Source organism: Platichthys flesus, chromosome 19 (assembly GCF_949316205.1).
Source record: "Platichthys flesus chromosome 19, fPlaFle2.1, whole genome shotgun sequence".
Taxonomy (NCBI): Eukaryota; Metazoa; Chordata; class Actinopteri; order Pleuronectiformes; family Pleuronectidae; genus Platichthys; species Platichthys flesus.
In genome coordinates, this window is record NC_084963.1 from 12,811,562 (window position 1) to 12,837,628 (window position 26,067).

At 42.4% G+C, this 26,067-nt stretch overlaps 2 protein-coding genes across 3 annotated transcripts in view; both read right to left on the reverse strand.

Annotated features, from left to right (window-relative positions):
- pcsk5a (proprotein convertase subtilisin/kexin type 5a) overlaps nucleotides 1-1,748 on the reverse strand; it is a 32,218-nt gene extending 30,470 nt beyond the window's left edge. The window contains exon 1 of the mRNA XM_062413283.1: nucleotides 1,599-1,748. Within this exon, the coding sequence (XP_062269267.1) occupies nucleotides 1,599-1,748 (150 nt within the window). The remainder of the gene's footprint in view (nucleotides 1-1,598) is intronic.
- Nucleotides 1,749-11,856: 10,108 nt separating this feature from the next.
- LOC133974609 (mucin-2) overlaps nucleotides 11,857-26,067 on the reverse strand; it is a 33,811-nt gene continuing 19,600 nt past the window's right edge. For both annotated transcript variants that reach the window (XM_062412241.1, XM_062412240.1), the window contains exon 4: nucleotides 11,857-12,820. In XM_062412241.1, coding sequence (XP_062268225.1) covers nucleotides 12,631-12,820 — 190 coding nt within the window. In that variant the 3' untranslated portion in view covers nucleotides 11,857-12,630. The remainder of the gene's footprint in view (nucleotides 12,821-26,067) is intronic.

The window sequence follows — 26,067 nt, forward strand, 5'->3', positions numbered from 1 at the left end:
CATTCAAGAGGCTACATGACACCTGTGATAGTTTTTCAGGGGAAGGTAACCTGAGCCCCATGACTTCAGCCACACTGCTGCTCATGTGTGTGTCTAATATGTGTGTGTGTGTGTGTGTGTGTGTGAGTGTGCCTTTGACACCATGATGTTAGCAAGTTTTTAAGAGGCCTAAGACGCTTGGGAGAAATGTGCTGTCCATTTTCTTCACCTGACAAGAATTAGTTTTGCTCTTAATTTATTTCCTGATGCCTCGTGTCTGGAAATTTGCTCTTTGATTTCTGTCCTCGGCTCCATAAAGCAAACTCTTTTTTTTTTTCTATTTCAAAGTGTCTCTCTGGTTCATCTCACCCACAGTAACACACAGACCCAGGACCTGCAACTTTCATTACAGCCCCTGTCCCGAGGGAGCGCGTGCGTTGAATTTTATGGGCCCGGCCTCTAAACCCTGCTCCGGTTTTATTTATTTGCTTTATTATTTATTGATTCCGTTTTTTTATTAGGCCATTCTGCCGGTGCATTGGCGAGTCTGCTCTGATTGTTTCCGGTCTTTCTTTCTTTTTTGTGTACACGAGCACTGACAAAATTCTTTGCAACCCTAATTGAAAGGCAATAAAGCGCTGGTTGTTGGTTCTTCAGAGTTTAACAGTTTGTATAATGAATATTATATCGTCGAGGTCAGGCTGCTGAGATAAAGTCAAGAGATGAGAGAACAGAGCGACGTCTCTGGCTGCTTCACAGACTCTTAATGTAGATGAGCAGCTGCTGACTTCTGACATAAAAAGTTCGTAAAAGACAAACCCCAACAGAGCTGAAGATAATCTAATTTCCTTCTGCTTTATGTTAGAACCTTTCAATTATTTTTTGAACTGATATTATCTACTGGATATAAACCAAATATTTTCACAGTCAAACATTATGAAGAAATCTTTACAAACTGGTGAACAAAATGTAATTTACGGCACTTGATTTTGAAGCCCACGGCAATAACCTGGTTCAGTCTTGTGATTTTCGAACAAAGTCAAATCAGCTAAGCTATAAAATATAGAAAGGCTTATTCATGTCTTTTGCTTTTCACGCCTGGACTACTTCACTACTGTCAATCTTCAGTGTCTCGGCTTCAGCTAGCTTAGAATTCCGCTGCTCGCATGTTAACCAAGACCAAGCATAAAGGGCCCATAGCTCCCAGATTCTTGCCTCCCTTCACTGGCTGCCAGTTCAATTGAGGATTGATTTTAAGATTCTTTTTAAAGCTCAGCACAGTCGGACCCCCAGTTATATTATGGAGCTACAAAATCCCTGTGCTCCAAGCTGTAATCTAACATTTCCTCCAAGCAACACTTGCTAATAGTTACTGTAAGTCAAGGCTGGTAACTAAGGGTGACCAGGTTTGTCAGGACCCTGAGGTTCTGAAATTCCTAACCTGAGGAAATTAGACTAGTCAGCACATTTCGTCTTACTTTGTTATTGTTTTGTTCCAATGTATTTTGAGTTTCAGCCTTATAAATCGTACAATAAATCTTTCTATATAATGCTTGTTGTGTCCATGTCTGCAGCTATTGTGTGTGTGTGTGTGTGTGTCTGTGTTGGATCACACTTACCTGACCCATGTTGGTGAATCCATATTTCTCTGCAGTTCTGTTCACATAATGCAGGTCGCCTCTTATTCTAATCGCCCAGTCGTTGGTGTAGACTGCGGCATGACCGAGATGAAGAAGCGCTAACAAACACAGCGTCAGTGAACGCACCATGGCCGCAGAGGTGTGCAGGCTCCCAGCAATTAGACGGTGCCCAGGTGTCTCATGCAGGTGGAACACAGCTCGGGATGTTTGTCATGGTGGAAAGCTGTTGAGAAACTGCTGCACGGACACTGACGAGGTGTTGAGCGGCGGAGGAAGCAGAAGCTGAACCTGGGATGACTTGACTCCTCCACTGGGAACAGGCTGATATCCAATGACTGCTTCAACATGGCATCCACGTATCAAATATACACAGACCCGTCCGTCACGAGGATATGAAAAAACACAGTGTCCTCACCTGCGTTTAAACTGAGCCACAGTGCGCTGACATCAGGAGGGAGCAACTTTCATCAATGACCTGAATGACTGTTAGGAGATGTGAGAGCCACACACCACCTGGTTATATGTCCTAACAATAATACACTATTAAAATAAAAAAATAGGCCACACTATCAACAACAACAACAACAATAATAATAAAGAAATGTAATTTGATAGGACCATCATAGTAAAGTTGTTCCTTTTTGTACCTGTTTATAATGCAGGATAATACTTTTTTGAAATGTGTGATTAAATCACTTATTTCCCTATAGTCATTAAACCTACCTCCACCTCAACTATAGACAACAGAAAAGAAACAGTTTACAGAACAACAGTAACACAATCCAGTATTTCTTACAACGTCTGTTAGTTTTGATACTTTGAGTATACTTTGGTGAAAATACAACTGCAGGCTACTTTTACAGAGGGAGGCTTCAAACGAGTTTCCTTCTAATGCACGTTGACGTAGCCTTTTCCCTCTTTTTCTTCATGAAACAATCTCAGCACTTTCTCCACACTGATTAGAACACAAACTGAGTATGAAGAGTACAAACGGCCTGATGGTAATGCACCATTATTTGATCAGAGCGTAAGAGTTTTGTTCTTTCAGAGCTCACTCAGTAATGAAGTCTGAATAATGTGTATGGAGAGTTTCTGTTTTTGAGCCTTGATGCCCAGAACACAGTTTTTTTTACATCATTAACAACGTTCTTCCTCTTGGACAAACTTTTATCTTTTTTATTCACAACAACAGCATTAAAGCATAAGTAGAGAGACTTTGTGTTCCCACTGTGAACACCCTATATATACATATATTTATCTATATATGCAATTATAATGGCATGTAATGACAACGTACATTAAAAGTCTTATCATGGACCCAGAGGATGTATTAGGCATTTTGGGTGGTAAAATAATATTTGCCTTAAGGCAATTCATTGTTATTGTTTTGGCCGGATGCCTTGCGCCTTGGCACCACAGCAGTCAGTGTATTGTGAAGCGATATCCCTGCATATAAAAATGTACTGCTTTAACTAGGTCAGTTTGAAGCAATCATGAAAATGAAAATGCTTCGGGGTGTTTTTAAAAGACCATCACGATATTCTTAAATTTTAATGTAGCTATTCTACACAGATGGGAAACACAGGAATGGTGAGTGAGTGGTGATGAATTGCAGTCAGTGAAGTGAGAAATCATCTGCAGCATTTAACTTACATATCCAAATATGAAAGCAATATGATGGTACAACCTTCACTTGCTTACCTTAGCTTAGTATCAATACTTTAATCGCTAGCCTGGCTTTATTGAGATTTGATTTTAATCTCTAGTGGTTATATTGTATTATAATGTTTGACAAAAAACTCATCAATAAACTTTTGAACTCAATGATGATGTAGTTATATCTTTGTTTAGAAAGAGCACCGCACTATCGTTGATTAATGATACATTTTAACTATATATTAAAACACCTAAAGCAAAGTTTAAGCCCAATGCCCATGTAGGAGGATTGATTAACTCGATATGGCTTGGCTACTAAAGCCTGCTTATTGGTTGTCTGAGAAGTAACTACAGGGCAAACAATTTCGCTCCCTATACTGTTTGAAAATCTTAAATCGCTGAGCCTGGGGAAATAACTGAGGGCGACACACAGGTGAGTATTTTAACATTTTGATTTTCTCCTATGTGGATTCGGAAGAGGACACTGTGGTCTGGAAGTGAATGTATCAAACTTGAGCTGTGAGTGTGTGTGTGTGTGTGTGTGTGAGGGGGCACGCAAACTAGAAACTGCACAGTTTACTTGAGTGCATGTTAGACTGCAACTTGTTTTACATGCGGTTATTAGTGAAGAGCGTTTGCTAAGAAAACCGGAGGAGAAACTGGGGGAGGAGATGAACAAAGTGAAATCCTTTGTGCGATCTACAAAGCTGCGGAGCTCTATTCATCTTCTTATATTGTATCACAGTGCAGAGGAAGTCAATCTCAACTTGACATCCAGAGTCAGCGTCGCTTGTTAACGCATGTTAAAGACACCACGATACTAGTTATAGGAGGAAATAAAGGGAATTGGAGGAGGATTGGCAGGAAATGTGATGCAACATGTTAATTTTAGTTAAATCTTCATTACATCAGAAGAAGTTTGCCTGTATCTCATTACATAAGACCAAACCCAGGGGGAAAGGACAGTCATGGTACTGAATCTATCTATCTATCTATCTATCTATCTATCTATCTATCTATCTATCTATCTATCTATCTATCTATCTATCTATCTATCTATCTATCTATCTATCTATCTATCTATCTATCTATCTATCTATCTATCTATGTATTAGTATATATTCATTATTATGTGTATATTTGTATCACCTATACTTGCTTTATGATCAAACAAAGACATGGAAATCCTTCTTTCTTCAAAATGGTACCTTTAAATAAAAACCTCTATATCTTACTTAGATGTATTGTGCTAAGATGTCAATATGGGCTCCAGCCCAACACTTGGTAGGTGGATAGATACCGACACTGATCTTCATGGACAGTAATTTCAATAAATGCCACATCATTAGTTAAGGGATAATGCCACTGGAGACCCACTATGCTGTATGTGTGGCAGCTAGACGAGGTTCATAATGTGATGTATATTGCATGTTGTCGGAGGATCTGATGCTAATTAGGAGGAGTTACACGCCTCAGCCTCTTGTTGCGGATTTAATGCTGTGGGAAATAAAAGTCAGCACAACACTGATCATTTCTGATAAGGCAGCAGCTGTTGTTTTCTATGAGATTTTTTCAACTTAAGCTCCCGAACAGAGATTTGGTTTCAAAGCGCACTATAAATATTTCCCTTTCACGTCAAATATTCATGACTGTAAGGAATATAATTAAAGAAAAGGAAAGCTCACGATTCATTGGAAAAGGCACTTTCTTATTGAGATATCTAATCTATAGACCAAATGTATATTTACAGCTAACAGACAATGACCAGATAATCAAATCCAACCAACAATTAAAGCACAACCTTGCGTTTTTTTTATTTTCTGTTAACATTTCCAGTGGTGAAGTGTTTTGAGGATGACACTAACTATGATAGTAGCGTAACTAGTGGCTAGGGACAACCTCACAGTAATGACTCCCTGTAACTTACCACCACCAAGGTAATAGTCCTCCGCATAACCTCCTGTAAAACTACACATAACAACACTTGTACTCTTTGTAGTTTTGTCTGGATTTGTCTATGTCCCATCCACTAACATGGAGGAGGCTGCCACGAGCCACTCGCGTATAGAACATCTAATTAGAAGGATAAGTATGAACTTCAGTCAGAAGAAAATCTGAATAAATCACATTTTTTTTATTGACATAAAAGAAGTTCTGTTTGTGGGAACTGTTGGGCTGCTCAACAACTATTGAAGTCTGGACCTCACTTTGCAAAGTGCCTTGGGATAATGTATGATATGATTTGGCGCTGTACAAATTGAATTAAATTGTTTTCTAAAGTTTGCTAAAGAACTGAAGAAATCCCATTGTAACAGCTTTCTCCAAGTTTCCAAGTATTTTGGCATTTAAAGTCCTGTTCACTGTCCACGGCTACCCTTTTAATCATAAATTAAAAAGAACAGCCCGTGATGAAATATGTCCTCACACTCTATCATCTAATCCTCAATGGAGGAGACAACAAACCGGCTGAGCAAAACAAAGGAAGAGCACCTCTCGGCAAAGCAGTCACAGGACTTTGAAGTGCTCTAAGGTGTCTTCAGAGAGACTGACTTTCATGTTGAGAAAGCTCCTCTCAAACAGTGACACAACCCCTCGAAAAGGATTGTCAAACGTGAGGCGGAGCACACCGACTGCCCTGCGGGCGGCACAGGCATGAACTTCTATTTATTTTTAGATCAAAATGTCTTACTGTTCTATAAACTCCGTGTTCAGCCTCGCAAATTTTGCCGCATGACATGTCGTGGTAGGGCGTTCATATTTTGAAGCTCTGAACGCTGTCATCCATAGTCTGTATTTAGTTGCTTTGTTTATTGTGAACTGTCAGACCTTGTGTATGGAGGCAGTGATAAACTGATGTGTTTACTTAAAGGTTGCACATTTTGCACTTGTTTGGTGTTTTATTAAAAGTTTTGACACTTGTGAGAAGATACTTTTGTAGTTTTCAGCATCAGAAACAATTACAATGTAGTTTTACATCCCCTTTTTCAGGGCTTTCTCTAGGGTTCTAATAAGAAGTGGATCGGTAAGTCAGGATTGTTTTCTGAATCAGCCAGACCAACAACAGGTAATGGATTACAGCCTACTACTGCAGCTTGGGAAGCTCAGGGGTAAACACAGATGGTGAGGTTCAGTCCGTGTAGGTGACCTAAACAAAAGGTCAACTTTAGGCTAAAATGCTGGATTCGCTGTGGAGCTGAACATCTGAGCCTTTGTTCCGGTTCAAACCTCTGTAGTGATGGAGACTGATGCACCTGCCTTAAGCTCCTTCTCCTCAGCTGCTCCACACTTCTGGGAGGCAGGTGCAGGGGCATCGTGTGTCGAGACCCCCCTAGGGAGGGAGCATAGTCGATGAATCCAAGACCATTGGGGACATCTGGGCGATGGGTGATACATCAGCAACAGTGGATCTGGGCAAGTGAATAACCAGGAGAAGCTGTTGCTGCCAGTACATGTCGAACATGGATGGTTGTTCAAATGTTTATTTGGATGGTCATTTTGGTTTTAATTTGTTATTTGAAGATACTAAAAAAAACAGGGTGAATGTCCGCTGACCGCATGTTTGTCAGGACCGCTCTACAATGGTTCCATCCACACAGACTCTGGCTCTAAATGAGCAAGATGGCGACGTTTATATCTGCAGTATTTGGGCTTCATTCTGGATAGTTTGAGCATTTGAGACATATTGTTATATACAGTCTATAATTTAAATAGAAATAATCCCTATGCTACAATAATGTGAGGGTCTGCGTTGTGGGGCTGTGTTTCAAACACCAGAGAGACAATGAATTGAGACTCCACAAGGTCAGTTTGGGACATCCATGAGTGTGGAGACTTATAAGATTCTGGACTCTGGACAGGGGTTTAGAAAAACCCTGACACTGGATTTTACAACTCTGGAAAGTTAGCAAAGTGGAAATAATCAAAAGCACCAGGATTATGTGGATTTGATTGGCCACCGCAGCACCTTGCTGGATGGTGCTGCATTGCGTTGCAGCAAAAGTTTTGTCCAGTTCAATTTTTTTCCCCCGAACAAACAGTTTTTTTCCGCTGGTGCACTCTACATCAGCACATCTGCTGTGTTGAAGGAGTGGCCACCTTCGGATAAAAGAAGAATATGAGTTTTTTACCCAGAGCTGTGTTTTTTTTGTTTTGTTCTGAACAAGACCTAATTCCAAGTTCAAGAACACTCACTGATTGATCCTCCTGTTGGGAGACGAGTTTGCAAAAAAGTAATGAAGAGAAGAAGAAAAAAGCTCCAGGATTTCAAGTTTAAAAGAAAAAGCCACATGAAAAAGGTCAAATGATGAGTAGATTTGCCTTTGACCATCAAAGAGAAATAGGTTTCAGGGGTAAACAGCGTTGCAGCCAAATCCAATACATTCCAAGTTGTGACTGGAAGACCACTTCTTCAAATGTAAAAAAAAACAAATGAAGAACAAACATAAATTGTTGAGTGTATCGCTGATGTCGTCACGTTTCTCTTGGGCAAGAGCATAGAGATAACACCACAGGAGCAGTATGGTTGTGTTTTTCTTTTCCTGTTTTATTACGCCTGAAGAAGGAGTCACCAGTTCCTTCAATTGTATTGAATTTGGCTGCAACGCTGTTTACCCCGAAACTCCAAAAGTGTTGGAATCAAACACTTCAAACACTACCTCCATCGACAGTGGTGAGCCGACAATGAGTGACTTTTCATTTTTGGGTGAAGTATCCCTTTTAGTTCAACTTCTGTACGACTACATTTGGGGAATAAATGCAGACGGCTCAAATATCCTATAAAAAATACATACGAGGAATGAGAACAGATTAAAAACCTCACTCATTCGGCCAAACCTTATGTTGCTGTTCCTCCAAGCTCCAATTACGCACATTTGGGAAGTTCGTCTGAAGCTTGTGAACCTCCTCCAGCGTGAATTCGGTTCTGGGCCCTTGTTTCAAAGCATCCCACTCTTTCTTAAAAACTCTGCCGCCTATACTCACAAAGTTTCCAGTGAAGGCGAAATGTCCAGAGCTAATTAAAATCTATGCAGCGTATTGACAAATCCCGCAGACTTTTCAACCTTTCCTGTTGCCTCCACATGGGTTCATCCGCTCCTCAGCTGGAGTCTCAGGTCCACAGTGTTTCTGAATGTTTCTCAGCGCAGGCACAATGTATTTACATTTCATTGCCCCTTTTTGCATCAGTGACAGCAGTGGCAGGGGAGAATTTAGCTCATATTTTATTAAACCGCTCGACTCAGAAACTTGGCGGGTCTTCTGGAAATGGGTACCTTTTAATTTATTATTAACAATTTCCCAGTGACACACATACACACACACACACAAACACACACACACAAAAACACACACTTAGAGAGAGAGAGAGAGTCCTGTTCCACTATCCCTGTGGGGACACTCATTGATATAATGCTTTTCTTAGCCCCTTTTCATGATCTTAGCCAAGGCAACTAACCTGGATCTTCAAACCAAATCTTAACCCTCAAAATAACAGCTGTCTTCCTGAGGGGACTTCAGGTCTTGTCCCCATGGATTAGTCTGGACACAGATCACTGTCACCACCACAATATAAGAGTAAGTACATATGTACACAATGGAGGGCCTGCACTTCAGACCCTCAATTTGGGATTTGGGGACTGCACCGCATCCTTTTTATCAGGGTTTCTGTATCTAAACTTGAATCATCGGAATTTTAGTCCCTAACAAATCATTCATATATTCAACCACTATGAACATAGTCTTAAACTAGATGTTTACATTCATTTTACACTAGTTCCATCAGTATAATGGACACTTACCTTGACTGTGGTAAAGTCTATGGATATCTACTGTCTCTGCCTGTAGTTTTAAGAGATGATATTGCGTTTCGGGGCTATTCTCTCCAAGGCTAGTACACCTTCTCTTCAGTTATGGGGAAGAGTAAGTCTTCAATATTCCCACATATCTGTCGTACTGGAAATGTTTTATTTATTATGGTCTTAAAAACTTCACCAGTTGTGCCCTGTGGATGAGGGCATTGTTATCCTGTCTTTTCTGGGAGTTCCTAAAAAATGTGTCTGTATTTGACCGGGATACTGAGTCTGTGTGATGCACCTGAAATCTAAAGCGCCGTCCAGAGGAATGTTCACAGGCATTTTGCAAGGCTATCTGTATGAGTGCGCACGTGTTTTCGTGCACACGCATGTGGGTGAATTTTTAATTTGAATCCCCTGGTCCACATTCAATCCATTTTTTTTCTCCCTTTATTCGGCCACTAATGAGGCTCCTATCACGGATCAAAGGAAAGCAATTTCTTTCAAGTATCATTGCAACTTTGGGGCTTGTTTATCAGCATTATTATTAAGTCATTGAGAAAAGACACAGTTTACGTTGCATCATTTTACTGCATTAGCCTTCAAATAATATCATTCCGCTGCTGGACCGGCGTGCAGGTTCTGCCACCCGCACCTATGACTTCTCGGTCTGATTGACTGTGAAATGACCTCTTTAGTTATAATGTGCTAAAGTGAAACATAATATCTCTATAGCAGCCGGAGCCCAATGACTCATGCAGTATTAGCTTTGCCGCTTCCTCTCTCAGCATGCGGGGCCAGTTGTAGTTGTTTTCACATGCCCATTATACATGCTTGTTGATGCCTGGAGACATGGTTATTTTTTTTCTCCCCTTCATTTTCAGGCGAGCCGCGACTGATGTTGCGCTGAATTGCGTGAGCCAACTTTGACCCTTGATGTTTCTTTGAAGAGGCCTCGAAATAACGCTTGTTCACTCTCCTTCTCCGCGAGCCGCCGCTTCTCCGGAGCCGCTTTAATGACCAGTCTGGACACGAGCCCATTTAGCCAGCGTGTCGCTGTGACACACCGGCAGGAAGGGTTGCTTTCCCTGTTCAAGCTTTTCTCCCCTTTTGTGTTTGCCGACATTCATTCTTGAATAGCACTGCAGCATTGCTGACAGAATAGTTACCTACCTCACCCCAGAATCCAGACGACCACACGCACGCACGCACGCACAAACACACACACACACGCGCACACACACACACACACACACACACACACACAGAGTCGTGCACACTCCCTTTCTCTTTATGGATTCAAAGCCAGTCTTCTCTGGCTCCTTTGTTCCCCACTCCAGGCTGAGCTCAGATCCTCTCTGCTCTCTGTAAGCCCGCTCCGCTCTGTCATCAGGATTACAGGCTGTGCTGTAGCAGATTAATGACTGACAACTCTACACTCCTCTCAGCGTTGTGCGGCACACACAGAGCTACTAGGAGCGAGCATGTGCCTGGTTGTGAGAGACAGAGAGAGAGAGAGAGAGAGAGAGAGAGAGAGAGAGAGGAACAACTGCGGGGGAGATAATGCATTATGTTGTTCTGAGAACAATATGTTAGCTGTGCGATTGTGTGTGTGTTTGTGAAGTGGAATTGTGTGGTTGCGAGATGGTGAGTGTGTATCAAGGAGTTTGTGTGTAAATGTGTTGCTTGTGAAGCGATGGTATGTGCAGGGAGGGCTTTTCGGGCTTCTTCACCTCAGTGCAGCACAGCAGGACTGAGAGCTCAGGTTGGCGTGTTTGTGTGCGTCGGCTCGTGTGTACATACGCATGCTTGTGTGTTCACAGCTTGACAAAGTGGCAGTTACCAGTCCGAGACATAAGGGGGCTGTGGACTCATACACTGCCTGACACAGATGCCTGAAACTATCCCATCGCTTCCAATAATGCTCCCCAACCAAAACGAAATGGATTCCAACCGCTCTGTTTGTGGTAAAGTGGAAGCTGGCAGCGGGCCGCACAAATGCAAACAAGCAGGCAAACAAACCGAGAGCTAACACTTTCCGAAGTTGGGAATAAATTAGGCCACAATCTCATGCCACCTCAGAGCCTCACAGAAGCAGCTTATGTGTGTCATGAATTACTAAGTAGTAATATTTGGGGCTCCTCTCCGCCATCAAACAGCTGAGGCTTGATTTCCTGAGACTTGCACTGGAGTGTCCAGGAAAGTGGGCTGTCTGAGCCGCCATCTGAGGACTGAGCCGCTTCCCTGACTCAATTTCAGCTGTGATATATATATTTTTTTGTGTTTTTGTTAAAGATTGACAGTCATTTGCCTAATCCCAGTTTACTGCAGTGACTAAGGTCTAATGATGATGTCCAAAAAATAAAAAAAATTCAACAGGAAACATCCAAAAGTGTAAACAGTGGAATCCTACATTAAACTGTTTAGTACTGGTGGAATAAAGTGGGATGTAATAGTTTAGCAGTGGACGTAATCACGAGTCATTATCAGTTTATGCTTCGAAATGTAAACTGGAATGTGAAGGGATTTACTTTTACTAGCAACTGTAAACATCATAATCTAAATAACACCTGAATTCTGAATAAGGTCAATAGTCGATATATTGGTGTCCATTTAAACACAGTCAAATACCTTTACTTTTAAAACTGGATAAGGATAATGTTTTTAAGTACACTATATGTATTTGCATGCTAAAGTAAAGAATTTGAGTGTCCAGAAACACACACACACACACACACACACACACACACACACACACACACACACACACACACACAAGCCAGCTGTGGTAAAATACTTTTATAGAGCAGTTATCCATATCTGAAATATAGCATCCAAGCAGAACAGCTCTGGTATGTACAGAACTCAATTCCCCCATTATCTCCTTTTATATTTGCTTTGAATGTAAATGTTCATCAGCTATTTTATGTATGTGTTAATGCATGTGCATGAAGACATGTGTATTCAATTACAATATATTAAAAGTTTTAAATACAGTTCATAGTAATTCTTTTTAAATGTCAGTGGATATAAAAGCTGGTGTCCTGACCGATTGATGAAGTCCATTAATGAAGATTCATCTTTTCCTCTTTGTCTTTTTCCCTCTTTGCCTATAAACTCTAATAATATCGTCTTTTATAAATATGCTCTGTCGTCTCGGCTGTATTGCCTGTTGCACTTTGCCCCTTCCCCCCCGATTCTCCTGCTATACATTCTCTTTATGTCTCCTAATTGCTTCCTCCATATTGTGGACTGAACCTTCGCTCTTATTTGACTTCAGCACTTTCACTTCCCTGCACCATATCAAACCTGCGAGTGCTGAAGAGGCATTTTAAGAGCAGTAACAACATGTGCGCTCCAATTGAACCATTTCCATCAACTCCAACAGCTCAAAACATAACCTTTGTCATTTGCTTTCTCCACCCACAGTGTTATGTTTCCATCTGAAGTCTCCAGTTCATTCTGTATCACCATAGTTAATTCTTTGTAAAAAAAATGTTTTAGTTCTTTTTGAAGAAAAGTACGCAGTGCATTACAGTATCAAAAAAATCTTCGTCCTCCAGCACTCAGAGGAACCAGAAGCATTTCTTCCTGTTCTTCTTGGTGGTGGCCGGGGGTCGCACCGGCTGCGGGGAGTCTTGTTGGCTGGGTGTGGAGGCCTGGGGGGTGGAGGGCTCCGGTGAGCCTTCCGGAGGGTCGCCCACCTTCCATGTGCGTACGACCTGCCCTTCCTGCAGGCGAAAGTCGTGCTCCACACTGGGTAGAGAATGAAGAGAGAGAAAAAAACAATGCGGTGAAGTGTTGCTCGAATGTGTTTAAGTGTGTTTGCAGAGCCCTGACATTGAGCTCGAGGTGGGGTACCCCCCCGGAAATAATAAAAAATGTATCTCAGACGCTGGATTGTTACAGAAATATAGACGAGACACAAAATACATTATCATTAAAGGAGAAGCAGTGAGCACGCGAGCATGTGCAAAAATGCTGAGTATCACAGAAATCGTGCAGCACCAGGAGGGATCCCAGGACCGCAGCTGACACTCACACCAAACCAAAAGTCAGCAAGGTACATCGTCAGTCACATGAGAGCATAGCTGAAGGGGCTCGGCCGCTGAAATGAGATGTGACCTCTGATGCACCTCTGCAGAATCTATAGGTAAAGGCGACCAATAATAAACGGTCGCATCTGCAAAAAAAAAAAGAAAAGAAAAAGGAATAAGGATAATATTGGCTCGCTGATTCACTTTTGTCAGCAGTTGCACGTCGGATAAGCTCCTGCACGGCAAACAGCTGCTTGTTGCATCAGTGACAATCGAATAATATAATATATAAGGTCCATTTTTCTGCAGAACAAACACTTTTAATACTTTGCTGAAAAGGCTTTTATGGTTTTGCTTTAGTAAGTTTTTAAACGTGGAGTTACATTACAAAGTTAAGAGTGAGTGGTCTGTTGCCACCCAGAAAAAAAGATTCCCGGTTCAAATCCCTGTTCACCCGGGGTCTTTCTGTGTTGGGTTAAGGGTCATCGTCAGTCATGTGACAATATAGCTGAGGGCTTTAAATGAGATGCGAACTCTGAAGCACCTCAGCAGATGCTGTAGGTAAAGTTAATCAATAATAATAATCAGGACAATATTTGCCTGCTGCATTACTTGCATTTGCATGTAAGCTTTCTCCCCACAAACTGATGCTTCTATCTCTCTCTTTTTTTTGATTCATTTCACTTTGCTGCTATTCTTGCTTATTATGCAGTGGCCTAGTTTGCTGGTGTTGCTCCTCATAGCGCAGATGCTGGAAATAAAGAGGACTCCCTCGGTTGACGATTTGAGGGGAGAAGTGCTGCAGAGGAAGCAAGGAGGACTGAGCTCAGCAGCAGCGGCGGCGGTGGCCGCGGCAGGGCCCAGAGTTTTTTAGGAGAGAACAGTGAGGACTCTCACATTCACATCCACCTGGCCTCATAACTCCCACTCCCTCAGTCAGTCAACCACTTCACTGTGGATGCCCACTGGTATTCTAATGCACACAAAAACAAATGAAACAGCGAACTTCAGACAGGAGCACGGTGCAGGCAAGGGGTGCGGACAGAGTAAACAGTGAAGCAGTGAGTGGGTACAAAGAGCAGTGGAGAGGATTTCTTCTCTTCTACTCCGCAATATTTAAAGCAGGTAGGAAAAAAGCCACTTCAACTAAACCTCTTTGTGGCAGCGGGGACTGCTTCACAGCTGGAAACAAACCTCCAGAGCTGCGCAAAATGAGCCACTAGTCAGGAACGAAGTCGTTTGACGGAGTCTCTACCGCCCAAACATGGACAGAGTAAATAAAGTGCTCCATTCCCCCATGTTCACCATACAGCTCAGCTCCTATAGAGCTCCCCAGTGGCTCCAGCTGCTCTGTTCCCTGTTTGTGAAAATGTATCGCCCTGGTCCACGGCGCGGCAGGATCAAGGCACACTGGCGCTGCAGGGAGCTGTCCACTCTCAACCTTAATTATCTGCACTCGGAGCCCACAAACTGTGGCAGGCAGGAAGCTGTGAACCTAACACAGTTTACCTCGCTGCTCCTCTTCTGTCCTCTGCTCAAATTTTCCCCGCCTGTTTGGCTGTAGGCTACTGCCCACCTCAGGCCAAGCCTGTGGGCAAATTAGGTGTGTTTTATAGTTGGTGCAGACCGTGAGGGTCAGAGATGTGCTGCAAAATATGGATTTCAAAACTGGAGAATGGGATGGTCGCGGTAGTGTGTGGACCTGTAACCATTTTTTTTTTTTTTACAATAGTTGCAGAATAAGTTGTTTCCCTGTGGTGATTTGTTTCCACCTGTGACTGTGACACTGGGACTTCCTGTAGCCAGTAACTGTCATACTCTACATACTTTTAACTTTAAATATCTAATCGTTCATTTTGCACAACCCTTTTCTAGTCTTTACAACAAGTTGCACAATCCTTTTTCTAGTGCTTATTATATTTTTTATAGGTAGTCTCGATCAAAACACACCACAGCAAATTTCTTGTATGTGTAAGAGGTACTTTGTAATAAACCTGATTCTGATAACTTAATATTCTGTTACAACAATAACATGCAGTCCCCTGATATCAAAAATGTGTATAGTCCCTAGTCCCTAATTTCATTATAGGAAAGTAAAACTTGATTAGCTGAGTTCTCTCCATCACGGTGGTGTGTACATCTGAAATCGTTAGAGACCCCATATGAATTTCTTTGTAAATGATCTATCAATAATTATTTATATTCTGCAAATAATTCAATTTCTGTAAATCCAGTTACAAGATGTCTGAAAAAAAAAAAAAGCAAATTTAACAAGGTTTGAAGGCATCAGGTCGTTGCACCAAGAACTGTTCGGATCTAAAGTCCATCTATCTATATTTTGGTTGGAGTGCTTCTTCCTAGAAATGAAAAAATGCATTTAGTATGCACCTGGAGGCGGGGCTAAGGCGCTTTGACGGGCAGGAGAGAAGGGGGGAAGTCTCTGTAATGTAGTTTAGTTTAAACATGGATTTATAATGTGCGACTTTCCAGATTCCTAAAACGAATCCAAAACTAAAACTAACTCAAGGCATCTTGGCTTTACTTTCAGTGCCTGAAACCTCTCGTCAATAATGTATATTTATGAGAAGATGACCTCACACTAAACTAACCGAATCTAAAGCATTAACAATTTACAAAAATGTACCTGAGTTTGTCACTAACTATATATTTCGGTTCATGTCCCCAAATCTGACCTGTATTCATTGAGCCATTACAAAGACGGTAAAGTCAAGAGTCTAAGCTAAAGAAATGGGAAACAAATTGTAATATAAAAAAAACTCAGGATGAACTCAGATTTCCCTTTGTAACACAGAGTGCGTATATCTGTAAATGTGCATCTGACACTAGTATTGACTGTGGCAGCAAACTCCAGGTGTAATAAAATCGAATCACCGAAGCTCAGTGCGCGGTCGCCTTCTCTCCGATATGCAACCCACTGGAGTGTGATATGAAACTTTCATCCTCCGCCTCACATAGACTGAGAGACTGGACCCCTTAGTGAAGGAGGAGACATTGTGCGTGAAGCAGTTCAACTTTTAAAAAGAACACATATTTGCACAGATCCCGAATTCTTCAACGGGGGAGAAGGAGTAAATATACTCTGAATGATTCTACGAGTCTTCAAACATATTTTGCCCCTCACACATTTCTAATTATACGATCCCTCTAAGTCCTGCAGTTGCTGTATAATGTCAGGGTTTCAGTGGGAGGATCAAAGTGCCCTCAAAAATCAACAACACATCAGTCAGAGGAGTTGATATTTCTTGCTGCAAGACTCGTCACCTCACCCTGCACCCGCTCTTCCGTCCTCCGAGATTTACAGTGTGAATCTCTTTTTAATCGTTGAGTGCGGGACACGGTGACCTCGGCAGTCTGTGGTCACCACTTGCCTGGAATTAAAAATGATTGAACTGCCACTGGAAACAATTAACGCTGATATTTAAACAGTGAAATTAGCGCTAGAAATCCTTGTGTCCTTCTGTAGTGCTGTGGCTTTAGCTGCAGTCAGATGCATTTGCACACAATAGCATGCTGGTCAGCTGGATACTCGCCTTCTGCTTCTCAAATGAGGGTGAGAGGCGAGGATTGGATACAAGCTTCTTTTTTTTTTCTCTTCTAATAACATAGGCACAGAGTTTGAGCAGGTTTTCATCTCCTTTTCAACCTCCCTCCATCTATAAAACATTCATACCACCCCCCAAGATCGGGATTTCTCCCCCATCTCTTGTCCTGTGTGGCGGAGGAGAGACCTTAAGAAGAAGTATAGCAGCGCAGAGGCAATCAACTCGATATATCTATGCAATTTTCCCGTCCTATGGGCCGAATATCCTCAAAGAAAAAAAGCGAACGTGTCATTTGATTGCCCGAGCAGTTCGTCTGTGATGAGGTACCACACCTCCGCGAATGCTTGCCTGTGACAACACACAATGCGAGAGATGAACCTGCATGTCTGCACACACATACATAGACACTTCCCCCCCACCCCCTCGACATGCACACACACATGCACACAGTAATCTCTATTACTTCTCAGGAGAACAAGCCGTACCCTCAGGTGAGACACTCTCCTCAGCCTATTATTCTGAGGTGATGTCCCAAACTGTGGAGTGGATTAACAAATCCCCCTCTGATACCTGCATTAACATTCAGATTGCACTGATGTGAGAAGCCACGTGATGCAAGCAGATCGTATTGTATCTAACAATTCTCGTAATTCATTGAGCCGTGCACGTCCGATTTTGCACCAGTGTGATATTGAACGCTATAGAATGAAAAATGAATAAGCGATGCCCCACAAAGACACGTTCATTCGCTCTGTGTTGTATTGATGTTTACACCGTCAGTTAGCCGTGGGTGTAGCCATAGTGCGGCAGAAAGAAGCAGAAAGAAGAAAAGCAGTGATCAATACTTGTGAAGTCCTTTACAGCAGGTGAAGTCAGCGTTTCCCTGTGAGAATCCCTTAAGGAACGGACAGTATGTGCGATTGACCAGCCGAGAATATAGCCAAGCAACGAAATGGAGAAAAGACGTGATTTTAAGACAATTACAGCACTAAAGTGAAATCAGAAGCCTCGACCGAAGAGTTTAGAGCAACACAAAATCCAACATGGCCCAGAGTCGACAGCCATGATAGCAGCTCAATAGGCTGAGGCTAACGTCTGCATACTAACAGGCTCACAGAAACAATGGCAGCATGTTGAGGTTGAGCAGGTTTGTAGCTTTTTTTTAGGTTAAGATTTTAGTATGCTGCCATTAGCTCAAATATTCCAGGTATTTGATCATAAATCAAAGTATAAAGATGTTTTCCCACTGATTTTAACACCGAGGTACTGACCAAACAAGGTAAAAACATATTAAATATTTGACCTTGTGATGTCGCTGGAACTGGAAGTTCAAGGGATTGCTATTAATAATACAATTTATCGGGGACATTAATGTCTATCAGTTATATGACTATCTAACATCTGTTGAGGCATTTTACTTAACAGAAATATTCACCCCATGGTGGCACTACAGTTAACGTCATTATCATCTATCCCCTGGGGAGAACATCACAAATTATGAAATCTCACAGTATGTTAGGGAAACAAAATCCTAGCTCCAGACAGTTGAGCTGCAACCCTTACAAAAAGCTTTAGATCTACATATAATGAGATTATTAGGGCATGATTTCAAGCTGGACGCCCAGTCGCCCAGTCTTTGTTGTAGTCAGGTTCATTTTATTGACAGATGGCTGAGTCATCTTGCTTTGCTCTGTCTGATGGTTTAAAGTGATTCTGATTGACAGAGGGCGGGTCCCTGTGTAGCCGTGGAGCTGCCAGAGGAAGTTTTATTGTGGAGGAAAAACAGTGAAATCGGTAATCCTGCATATCCAGACCTCAATTCATCCATCTCACAGAGGTCTGCAAGAAATCTCATCACTACCTCAAGATATACAGAGGGCTTCACTGACAAGATAGTGGACTCCGGCTACAACCAGTTGAAATTGATGTCTGCAACGAGCCGAGAACGAGGAGATTTGAGTCTGTATCGCTGGGAGGAGATCGACTAAGCAAGAAAAAAAACTGCTACTGACACTGTACACATGATTTATACCTCAGGGACTCATCATCATTTGATTTATGCTATCCACGGTAGGGTTCGACTCTGCAATGTAATTTATGATAATCATAGGATGCTAAAAGCCTAACTGCACATCATCAGCAGTCCGATCACATTATGCCACAACACCTCTTAGCATAAGTCAACAATAAATTGTATTGAAACTATGTGTGCTCAGATACAAATCTGGCATTTTTCAAGGTCAGTACTTTTGGCTCCATAACCAAGAGCTGAACTTCTTGGCAGCAGTTCAGAATAAACAGCAGGACACCTGTTGTGGTTGATTTTAACCTTGCGTTGCCCTAATGTTACCTTGCTCCCTCCATCCCTGTCCTTTTGCTCGCATCCGTTTTTGCCATTGTGGGATAATGAATTCCTAATATTTACATTTTTATAGGAATTACTCCCATAGATTTTACAAATGTGACCTTATTAGTGACCTCTGGAGCTTTGCACAATACTTTGTTTTCAAAAACCTACAGCAAATTGAGAGAAAACGCCGACCCTCACCTTGTTTGTCTTTCTCTCCTTGCGGATGAATAAATAACACCAAGTTCTCTTTGGTGGAGAGACGAGGAACCTGGAAGGCTTAACATCAGAGAAAATCCTCTGCATCAAATTGTGTTATAATAAAGATCAAGTGAGGTTAAGATATAAAAGCAGATGTGGACCAGGAGCACACAGTCCCATCAGAGATTGTCCACATCAGCTCAAGACCTGAGCCGCTACTGTGGTCTATCACTGGGTGCTTTGTTTACTCAGTGGGGCTCATTGCACCATAGGAAGATGCTGTACAAAGTGTATAAATGAGACAAGCTAACATACACTGAAGCAGCAGCCAAAAGCAATGCTGGCAGTGTTGAGCACCCAGGATCTGCTTGCTGAGAAAAAAGCTGCTCACTGTGAATTCACACTCATTACTGGTTTACTTTGGGAGTTCAGTGGGCCTGCATGCTTGTATCAAATATTCGTGTCTGTCATAGACACATTCTGCAACCAGATTAGTAAATAACACCTAGCATAACAGAGGTGGTGGTAGGTGAGACGTAGACCTCTGACGACATGAATACGTCATGTTTGGCTGTTGGTCCAACAGTGTGTTCATCTAAAATAAGTAAATGAGAAAATTACATTTTTGGCCATTTTGGGCAATGTAAACAAATTGGACGCTGACTTATCAAGAGTTGCTTATTTACACATGCAGTAGAGAGCAACATGATCATTAACTAGAGTCATATCTAATTTCAATATTTAGTCTCTTTTAACCCTGTTTTTGATCTCCACCACCTCTTCTGAGGGAAATTCAGCCTGTGGCTAAAATGTTCCCCTATGTTCATAACAACGTTGTTTGACTGCATGAGGGAAACTGCAGAGTCAGGTGATAATGCAGCAGGTTTATCACCTTGAGCAATTCTTCTTTACACACACATGATAACAATTGATCCAATGACTGATTAAAGTGACTCCAGATGAATTGCTGCGAAGGCTGATTTCACACGTGAATTACAAATCAACTTTCAAGGTTATCAAGGTTCATGTCTGTGTTACACATTTGACCTGGTCAGTTTCGGTTTCACGTTGAAATTTAGGGTAATAACGAGTTTTGTAGGACCTGAGTATGTCCTGTCTTCATCACCTGTCGGAGGAGGTGATATTATTTGAGGAGAAGACTGCAAGCAAGCTTCAGCTTCGTTTTCTTCTTTTATGATTTAATGTTGACTCAGCTGCCGAAAGTCCAAACCCTCCAAAAAGTTGTTTCCATACTGCAAACAAAGTGAAGCATGGTTCAGTCAATTCCGCTCCAAGACCATTTCTTTTGATCTGACGAAGTTTTCTACCATCGGTTCAGATCCTGGTCCGAGGAACCACTCCCACCTGAGACTAAACTGAAAGGTCCAAAGGTCCAGTCCAGATTGACAGGGTCCTAAATGAAGGATGAAGCACAAAGCAGCAAACTAAACCTTAGATTTCAGATAGGTGTCTTGGTGGGTATATTCCTAAAACTGCTCACAGCTTTAATGTTGAACTTCTCTTACAGTATGTCTGCGGTCGGCAGTTTGAGGTACGGCATGGTTAACCTTCCCTGTAATTGTGCTGAACATGTCTTTACATTTCAGTCAAGGTGTGAGTGTGAGCATAAACACAAGCTTTAGTGTTAAAGTGTAGTTAAACACAACTCACCGTGTCAAAATATAGCTGAGCGCTGGTATGGAAGGAAACTGGACCAAAATTGACTGTTCATCCTCCTGAGGCTGTTGTGGAGCAGATTTAGTGCAACATATGTGATGAGGTGTGCTCACCCAGCCTGTGCTAACACTCGAGCCAGGTTTTCTTTCCTCATCATCCACCCACCATTGATATTTATCCAAGGCTCAGCGATGAATGGGCATAGACACAAAAGCGCTGGACAGTTTTCCTCTCTCTGGGAAAGTCATCAATTGACCATCTTACACATCATCCTGATAAATGAACTGGATAGTGAGTCAGCTAAGGAGAATTAAAAGGCATGAGGTGACGGCTGCCCGCATATAGTGTTTGTCCTCCGCACCACAGAGGTATTGAGTGATAGCTGCTGGAGCGGAAGGCTCTGACGGATGAGTGGCTATTGAGTAGATCAGAGAGACAGAGAGGGAGGTGTGACAGCAGGGTGGCTGTTTGCCATTTAAAAAAAAAAACAATCCATCTTTATCTCCATCGTAGCCATTCATAAACACACACTAATGTATTGAGGCCGGCTTCCTAGTTTCCGTTGAGGGGTGTGTCTTGTTGTTACTCCGTAGCATTTGGTGGTGGGACGGATGAAGCAGTCTCCAGGGGTAATGAAGATAAAAGGCTAAGGTGAGCTGCAGGGAGGACGGCTGTGCATAGATGCAGGAAATAGGAAACCGATTAACACCAATGTTTATCTCAATTGTTTTGTTTGGGTGGGGGGGGGGGGGGGGGGGGGGTTGTTTTTCCGGATGACTGAAGAGCGAAAAATATATAAAGACATACTTTGCAGCGTAACAGTGTTTTGTTTAGATTTGTTTTTTCAACTGCTGCCAAGACGGTATAGATTTAGTGTCAGAAGATCATCTTTAGTTTAGCTGTGTTTATGTTGTATTAAAGAGGGTCACAGATCATTGGCTAAATACTAGTTCTGCTGTATAAACATTCAGTACAACTCTGTAATAAAACCCCAAATAAAGGGATGATAAATGGAAACTAATGTCATAAATATTGTTAATAAAAACGTAAAAGTGACAAAAAGTACTGTTTAAGTGAAAGAAGAACAGTCACTGATGCAATTTAACTCTTAAACCTCTTACACGTTAAAGTGGTTTAACGTGAACTTTGACTTTTCAGTTTGGACCACGTCTGAATTACTAACATGGAGGAGGCGATATATGAGATCCCAAAGGAAAGATTGCAACATTGTTTGAGTACGCATCTGAACACATCTTACCCTCACACCTTTATGGCGCCTGAGTGTCACGCTGTGACGCTGTTTATTCAAAACAGGTCCGCCTGAAACTGTGTGCCATTTTCCTCGTCTGAACAATAATCATGTCTACAGCAGCGTTTTCATTTAGCCTCTGTGGCTGTCGTAAACAACTAACACTTGCCTGCAGACAGAGGAGGAGGACACGTTGTGCACACTGATTCATTTCAAGCGCACTTGTCCATCCTGGAGGAGCCAAAGTAATTTCTTACAACCTGGCAACCCCAAAACAATGCTTATAACTGATCTATAACCCATTAGTAAATGATGTACCTCCCATTACTAGAGCAAATAATAACCACTAATGGAACCACTTAATACTCTTAGACTTGTTTATGGGGAAATATTTCTTACAATTAACCGTGAGCATTTATATCTCATCTATTGATCATGTCTGATAATGACTCAGTGCTAAAACGAGGAGAGTGGGTGCTGGTGGAAGAGCTTCAGGGATCTAATTTAGCTGTGGGTGTGATTCTAACGTGATTAGTATTTATATGACACATCATCCACATTAGGCAGCGCTTCCCAGTTCCACATGCCACTCTTGATCTTCCTCTCGCCTCCCCATTTCGAAGACATGGCACAACCGTGATGGGCACCATCTGGCACTCACATTGGCAAGGCCTCGGCTCTGTCATTATTGCCAAACAGCGTGAACGAGGGTTCTCGCTCTCCCTCGCCTCTCGGTGCCTCTCAAGCCGCTCCCGCTCTCCCCCTGTTTTCACACCCAGCCCTGTATCTGTCATTTCTTCACACAAACAAACTCACGAGTGGACAGACACACATTTCCGTGTAGACGAATGTTGCGTGTAGATGTATGCATCGCTAACATGCCGATTTCAACTATGCCTGTGTGGGTTTTTGGGGGGTTTTCTTTAACTGTAGTGCTGTGCAAGAGAAAAGCTGAGGATATGAAACAAATAATACTCGTCTTCTTTCTTGTTTTCTCGCTGTGAGACTCTCACGCTCCTGCCGGCGGAACGTTTCCTCTGTGCAGTTTCACGTGAATGAGAGTGATGCCTCCAGTGTATTTTCTCCCTCCCCCTCCCTGTGAGATGCCTGTTGCTCCTCGGCTCAGCCCTGAAGAAAAGATGGATTACTGCAGAAGAACTGCCTGCCCTGCCCTTTACACATTTCACACACACAAACACACACACACACACACACACACACACGCACACACACACACCACTACTCCATTATCAGTCTCATCCATGGGGAAATGCAGCTCATGTCTGCGCACACACACACACACACAGACACACACGCACACAGGTCTGAAAGCTCTGACAGGGTTGTTAGCAAAAGGTCAAAGTCAAGAATCTGACAAATCTTTTTTTTTTAAAGCAACGAAAGCCTCTCACATCCAGTTAAACTGAAGGAGCACCAGGGCCTATTTTTTCCTCTCTTGTTGCCTTTCCATCAGTTTTCCATTCATCTCTCTCTGTTTCTCTTTCTCTCTCTGTTGTTGGGTAAATATACGATGTGAGCAAGAAATCTGTTTGTTATCTGATCAATATCTTATCAAATAAGGACATCGTAGGGATTTGAAAGATCTGGATAAAGAAAAGCACAAATCCGGGCTCTGCAATGAGAAGAATAAACCAATGCTGTGCTGCAGAGACTTAATGTCTATAGATGTATTATTAACAAATTGGTAAACTGGGTCATATTTGATTACATTTTCACTATAGCCATTAATTGTATTCTTAAATTGCCTCTGTGTATTTTAGTGCACTTTTCTCAACTGATGAATCCAGGGCCGTTAACTTTAACTGGCAACGATAACTTTCGTTTAGCTGCAGTTTTGGTCTCCACCGCCCTCAGAGGTATTATATACATCAGGTTTTATAGCTTTTTTTAAAACTAAGAATAGCTGCATGCTATGACTCAACTCAAATCTGTGAGAGTCATGAGAAGGAACCGGAACACTTGAGGGGAGTCGACGATGATGAAGGTGATAATTCATCATGTCCGCTGATACATTGTTCATATGGAAATATGGATTATAGATATTTTAACATTTAGGAAAGATCATGCACACAATTAATTATAACTGTATTCTGAATGACATTTGGACTGTCTCCCAATTCAGGGGCTGCGTCCTTCAGAGGCTGCGTTTAAAGAGCAGTTGCATCACAGAGGCGTGACTACACTGTTTCATTTCTAAAGGTCCTTCAAATGTGGCTGACAAATGCATCCTTATATCCCTGAAAAACAAAAGCTCCAATAGATGAATTCTTCCTGGCCCAACCTGGTGCTGGTTGTTCTGAGTTTAGCTGAAATGCTTAAGTATCAGGCATCAACTCCACCGAACAGCTTACCTGCACATGGGGCCATTCAAACTTTTTCGTTGTGTCCAACATCAACTCTGTTGCTAGGCGATAGCAATAAGGACACCACGAGCTTGTGATGGCGATCCCAGCCGTCAGCCTTTGTCTCGGTTCGACCTTCATGGTCTCGGTGGCCCAAGAAGACTGCCTCCTTTGTAGAATTAGGTCCTCCGAAGAACGCAGCTCCTGAATTGAGACCCTGCTTATGAGTCCATTAATGGCCCTGACCTCCAGATCTTGCATGTTTTTACAGGACAGTTTTGCTTCCTACTCTGACTCTGATCATCAATCCTGGGTGTACGATGCAAAGCCTAGAATATTCCCAACTCTCTCTCTCTCACTCACTCTCTCACACACACACAGGTTCGTCTTCTGTTGCTCTTCTGTTTTTTCTTTCTGTCGCTTTTGCTTGGTTGCCTCTTCAAACACTGATGCACTTTTCCTCTCCTCTTTTCTAACCCCGGTATTTTCCTGGAATCTCATTTGATATTCTATTCAGTCAGGTCTTTCCACTCCCTGTTATGATAATGGCACAGAACAGTCAATGTTTAATGAATGGCTGTAGGCTTGGATACAGGTTCAGAAATATCCTTGTACCCGCAAACACGTGAAGTTCATCTATGATACTCTCGCACATAGCGTTTTTTTGAAAAACGCTCGGCTGAACGTGCACACAATGAGGCACAGATTTATCACAGGTTGCTCCTCATTTGCATCCTGTGTGTATATAGTGCAGATGCTGGTTTGCCTGAATAAACTGTGCAGAGGAACATTCCAGGTTCTGGTTCACTTGGCTGTGGCAGAGAAAGCAAAAAAAAAAAAAATCCTATGTAGATGCCTGGGCAATCTTTCCTCCTCGCCTCCTCTCTGACGCTCCTCTCACCCCTCTCTCCTGCTGCTCCTATACCCAACCCAGAGCTGCGAGCTTGCACCACTTCTCCTCATCCCCATTTAGGTGTGAAATGTATTTTTATTCAAAGCGCAGGAAAACGGAGAAGTGAAGGGGGGGGGAGGGAGCGGAGGAAGCGACACAAGCGATCTGCGGCAGAAGGAAGCCTCTTTCTGATGTCTGTAAAATAGCATATTCCTATGGATAAAACCAGGACAATGACAAGCTGTCAGTAGCTACGGGCCAGTGTTGGGACCATGTGGAGAATGGGAAATGGACGCCTATGCCTTTCAGGGCCATATGAGAGAGTGAATCAAAGTCGGTAAAAGGAGACTCGAGTCCAAGCTGAGGAGCAGCACTCTGGAGACGGGGCAGTCGACAGAAGCACATCATAGAGGGCAGGAGGAGTGTGAAGGAGGGCTCCATGCACCGCAGCCCACAGCTCTTAACACCGCCTTGAGCGACAGCAGAGACATTATACTCTGTTCTTACTACATTCGTCACTTTCGAGTACGAGTTCTCCATAGTCCTCGGGCGAGGATGCACGTTATTTCTCCTCATGCTGATTTTTACTATTTTTATTTCCGAATGCAGTCAATTCAGTTTGTCTGTAACTTATCTGCCAACATTTTACAGCCTGTTTTTTATCCATATGAAAC